The 4859-nt window shown below is 32.2% G+C and overlaps 1 protein-coding gene across 2 annotated transcripts; it reads right to left on the bottom strand.

The window, feature by feature from the left end:
• Nucleotides 1-314: 314 nt before the first annotated feature.
• Nucleotides 315-3712, bottom strand: LOC135071668 (elongation factor 1-delta). Of its 2 annotated transcripts, XM_063965438.1 has the most exons (7): nt 3555-3712; nt 3136-3226; nt 2027-2116; nt 1663-1845; nt 1346-1496; nt 790-1031; nt 315-380 (listed from the first exon to the last, which is right to left on the bottom strand). In XM_063965438.1, exons 2-7 carry the CDS (start codon nt 3220-3222, stop codon nt 342-344), a joined length of 792 nt encoding a protein of 263 aa, XP_063821508.1. In that variant the 5' UTR covers nt 3223-3226; nt 3555-3712; the 3' UTR covers nt 315-341. The 2 variants fall into 2 exon arrangements, with proteins under 2 accessions (XP_063821508.1, XP_063821517.1); XM_063965447.1 differs by lacking the exon at nt 2027-2116 and having other exon boundaries at nt 3555-3710.
• Between the last annotated feature and the right edge of the window lie 1147 nt (nt 3713-4859).

Raw genomic sequence — 4859 nt, 5'->3', positions numbered from 1 at the left:
AAAATAATTTAAGATGTTATGGATTTCCTTTAATTTATCAAGTTTGTTAGAGAGATTTCATCCTTATACTTGACCCTAACGATCGATGCAATAAAATTACAGGTTGTAATTTTTAACAGATTTTAGTTGGTTCGATTCCCAGGTGTGGCAAGCAAATTTTTGGAAATCTTTGAATGCAGTTCTATTTATTTTCAAAAATAAAGGAATGTTTTCTTTGAGAATTTTTTTTATCTACAATATTAAGAGTAGTTTCCCTCCAGGTGGCATTAGAAAATTCCACCCTGTATATGTATTATTTAAGTGAAAGTCGTATATTACAAATCAAGAAGTTTTATTACATATTAAACTTTATTGAATGCAGCTATGTCGATACTCTGAACCTGTAAACAAAGAGAAGAACATTTTTTAGTAAGCTACATACCTACTACTTTTCATATCTACTGTGTAAAATATTACTGGAAGCCACCAATATAAATATGATATCAAGTGTGTAAATATCTTTCCAGCTCAAATAAATAGTGTTATGGCCGTTTTCCCCATCAATCCTTAAGTCCAATTTTTAAGTCACCCCTATGTAAACAAAATTCCTGTTAGGTATTTGTTACCACATGGGTCACTTTAAAATTAGGGATTGATGGTGAAAACGGGCATTAGCTTTCTAAATTGTATGAACAACAGATCTTAATCAGTAGGTATTATTTGTCTTAAGTCTTCATAATTTCTACAATAAATGAATATTTATGATTGAAGTAAACTAAAAGTAATGCTTGTGGTGTAAAAATATCTTACATAATCTTCAATTTTCTCAATTTCTTCAGTGAGCCAATCCACAGAAACCTTGTCGTCTTCCACTACACAAGATATTTGCAGTTTGTGGATGCCGTAGGCCAGTGGCACCAATTTGGCTGCACCCCATAGAAGGCCATCTGTACTTATGGCTCTAACTGCCTGTTCCATAGCTGCCATATCTGTTTCATCATCCCATGGTTTTACATCCAGGATTATGTTGGATTTTGCGATCAGAACTGGCTCTGGAATGTTAAAAATGAAATATTTATCATTACAGAGTAAAAAATATACAACTGAATAAAATTGGAAAAGACAAAAGGATTCTGAATGTATCAAATCATCATCCAAAAATAGATTTAGTAACATACCTACTCATAATTCTTTTTATTTGTAAAGATTTTAGAATAGAACAATGAATAAATATTATTTTTAACCGACCTCATTAATATTCTTTGACATCATACACTGTGCCATCTAATTCCAAGCAAACTAAGCAAACATTGTACTAAGGGTACCAAAGAATGGATATAAATAAAGATTCATTGTATATACTTACTCTTAGATTTTTTGGCATTATAGGCAGCTAACCGTTCCTCCCTAATTCTCGCTGCTTCAGCACTTTCCTCTTCATCGTCGGAACCAAACAGGTCAACTCCGTCGTCAGAGTCTTGAGCCGCAGCAGCAGGAGCAGGTTTGGCTGGGGCGGGCTAAATTAAATACAAGAAAATCTTTAATACACAATTTTACAAATCATTAATTTACTTCTGGGTTTTAAATATGGATACTTAAAAGTTCTAAGATAATCTTTTTCTCCTAATTACTTTTCATCATCATTGTTTTCAGAGGTTGGAGCATAAATCTATATTGACTTACCTTTGAAGGTTCAACTTTGGAGCCGCTCTTTTCTAACAAATCAACTCTTGTTTGTAGACTGATCACCAGATTACGTAAGTCATCCATTGCTTTCTTCAAATCTGAGTTTTCCTTCTCCAATGAGTTTATTTTGCTGTTTAGTTCAGTGTTTGGTACCCCAGCGAGGACAGCCACACTATCCATCTGAAATATTTATTGCAAGAAATTAATAAATGGAATTCTGTATACTAAATCATTTTAAAATAATGCTACAAACAATTTAAAATAAAATATTCATCAATGCAAATAAATAGTGCTTCTAGCAAAAAAAAAACAAAATTGAACAATGTGTGATAAAAAAATATAAATTGATCAGATTACTCACACATTCTAGTGAATTTTTAATATGCTGTCTTGCCTTTGCCACTTCATTGGCTAAAGAAGACTGAGTTAATGCAAGTGGAGTAACTCGTACCTACAAGAATATTAATTGCATATGTTGGACATCAAAGAAGAACGGTCACGCCCCATACAAAAAAAACCCAGACCCGACAGAAACGAGACATACCTCAGTTTTTTTGTCATGTCTTAATTAGTTAAATTATATATTTTTTATATTCGAAATCTATGTATAACACCAAAATATTACCCTTTGTTTTTGTTCAGGCGCTATACAAAAACTAATACAAATTGCCTATTTATCACCAAAATTGGTAAATGTATGTACCTAAATGTCTATTACAGCTGCTATGGAATGTATCTAGGTGACCTGGAGATACAGCCGGATTATACAGGGTGGTTATACATATGGAACGATAAGTGATCTCACTCGATTATTTCTAAACTATACAAGATATCGAAAAACTAGTTACTGATTCTGAAAGTGCTTCACGAGCTCTTTCAAATGGTACCAATAATAGGTTACAGATTATGGAAGCTGGTAACATTGAATTTTTGGATTTTGTAACTTCTCGTTTCCACCCTGTATAATCCGTCTGTATCTCCAGGTCACCTAGATACATTCCATAGCAGCTGTAATAGACATTTAGGTACATACATTTACCAATTTTGGTGATAAATAGGCATTTTGTATTAGTTTTTGTATAACGCCTGAACAAAAACAAAGGGTAATATTTTGGTGTTATACATAGATTTCGAATATAAAAAATATATAATTTAACTAAGTAAGACATGACAAAAAAAATGAGGTATGTCTCGTTTCTGTCGGGCCTGGGTCACAGATGACCGTTCTTCTTTGTTTTCAAATTCTAATAAAAAAAATTACATATTTAAATTAAAGTAAGCCTGTAAATAGGCCACTCCACCTCACCTCTAGGTAAACAGGCCTCAACCCAACCATGGCCATAATATTTTTAAGGAATCCTAGTTGTAGTTCTAGATTTATATAGAAAAAAATCCAATGCTATAATCTGGATCAGGATTGTTAATTTTTTAATCAGTACTTTAGTAATGGATATTTACAAATAAGCTTACCTTTGACAACGATTCATAATAATTCCTTTCAGCATCACTGTAGACATTCTTGTCCAGCCAAACTTTCTCTTGAGCTAAAGCAGACATGTTCCTAAATCAACAGGCGAAAAAATAAATTTATTAGTGTTGAGAGTCCAATGAGAAACTCATAAAAATAGATTTAAGTTAAATCCAATGTCAAATGGTACACGTAACTAAAATTGGATTAAAACTGGAATTTACTAAATTATTGAAAATTGCATAAACCCGATATTTAATCTGACGCTGTTATTTAAAGGCGCGAGCTCGCTTGTTACTTCCTAATGAAAAAATAGAGGGTAAAGTTTTAAATTCTACTACGGTTGAGGTTATGAAACTAATTTACAAGTTTAATCTATTCAAGTGCATAAATTATTGTGAAAATAAAAATATTTTCTTACTTAGTTATGATGGCAGTGTTATAGAAGGCACAAAACGATCACAAGACCCTGATATTATTTGAAAAACAAAAGTAAAAACTTCTTGAATTTCAGAAATGAACCGCACTTTTCGACGGTTTTTCGAATAAGAGGAAGAGAGACAGCATTTTTTTCAGAGCTACCCAATCACGACTGACAGGCCCACTCACTACCACTAAAAAAAATTACCCAAAATCCTAAAATAACTGCTACAAACTTCTAATATTAATTCTGGATACAAAATGTGTGTAGTAATAAATTTAATTAAATACATTACAACAAATGCAAATCTCTGATCGAACTTATTATCAGTTATTTTTCTGATAAAAAAGATTAAAATATCTACCTTATTCATATTTACCGTTATTTTAGGGAAAATCCTGTAAGTTGGCAATACTGGCCACGACAACTCCACGAAGACAAAAGAGTTACTACTACTTTGACAAGAATGAGACTTGGACATTTGTGCACTCCAGCACACTTGGCCAGAATTCATGTTGTAGACAGTGATATGTGTTCCTGTGGGTCTGATGTGGGAGATATGAACCACATATTTTTTAATTGTTGCCTTTATGACCGTTCCTCTTTTATTAGCTCACTTTTATCCATCCATGTTCCTTTCCCTACCTCTATCACTTGCCTCTTATATTCTAATGATGTTAATATCTATAATATTCTAGCTGCATATTTATTTATTTATTTATTTATTTATTTAAGGATAGTACACAGCACAATATCAATCTGTATCTAATAACATTAATTAATTACTCATAATAATATTAAGTTGTAAATATTGTATATATTTTGTTTTTTTAATATGTAAATACTTTGTTTTTTTATCCTTATCCGCTATAAACAATGATCCTATCAAATAATCCTTTTGTTCCGTTTCCTTCCGTAAATTTTCCGTTTCCCTACCTTTTAACTTAATCCCACCCTGTCCAAACGCAATGTCCGCAAAACTAAACGCAAAACCCAAACGCAAAACTCAAGAACTCTGTCGTGGCTAAACGCAATCCGCGAGAGCCATAAAGAAGAAAAAAAAAAAAAAAAAAAAAACGTTTAGTGTTACAATCTATAAAAATAAACTAATTTCCAAGCGAGATCTTTGTGTGAATTATGTGCAAAGTTGTTTAAGAAAGAGATTATTGCAATACATTCACGAAACTATCGTCCATTGAATGCGCTATCTTTGCAATAACTTTCCCAAAATTAAATGCAAAATCACCATAGAGTTATTACCCCAGGAGTGGAACTGACAGGCAATCCCCTCTAGCAATGTGAGTA

This window comes from Ostrinia nubilalis, chromosome 1 (genome assembly GCF_963855985.1).
Source record: "Ostrinia nubilalis chromosome 1, ilOstNubi1.1, whole genome shotgun sequence".
NCBI lineage: Eukaryota > Metazoa > Arthropoda > Insecta > Lepidoptera > Crambidae > Ostrinia > Ostrinia nubilalis.
This window is presented reverse-complemented; position numbering and strand designations above follow the sequence as displayed.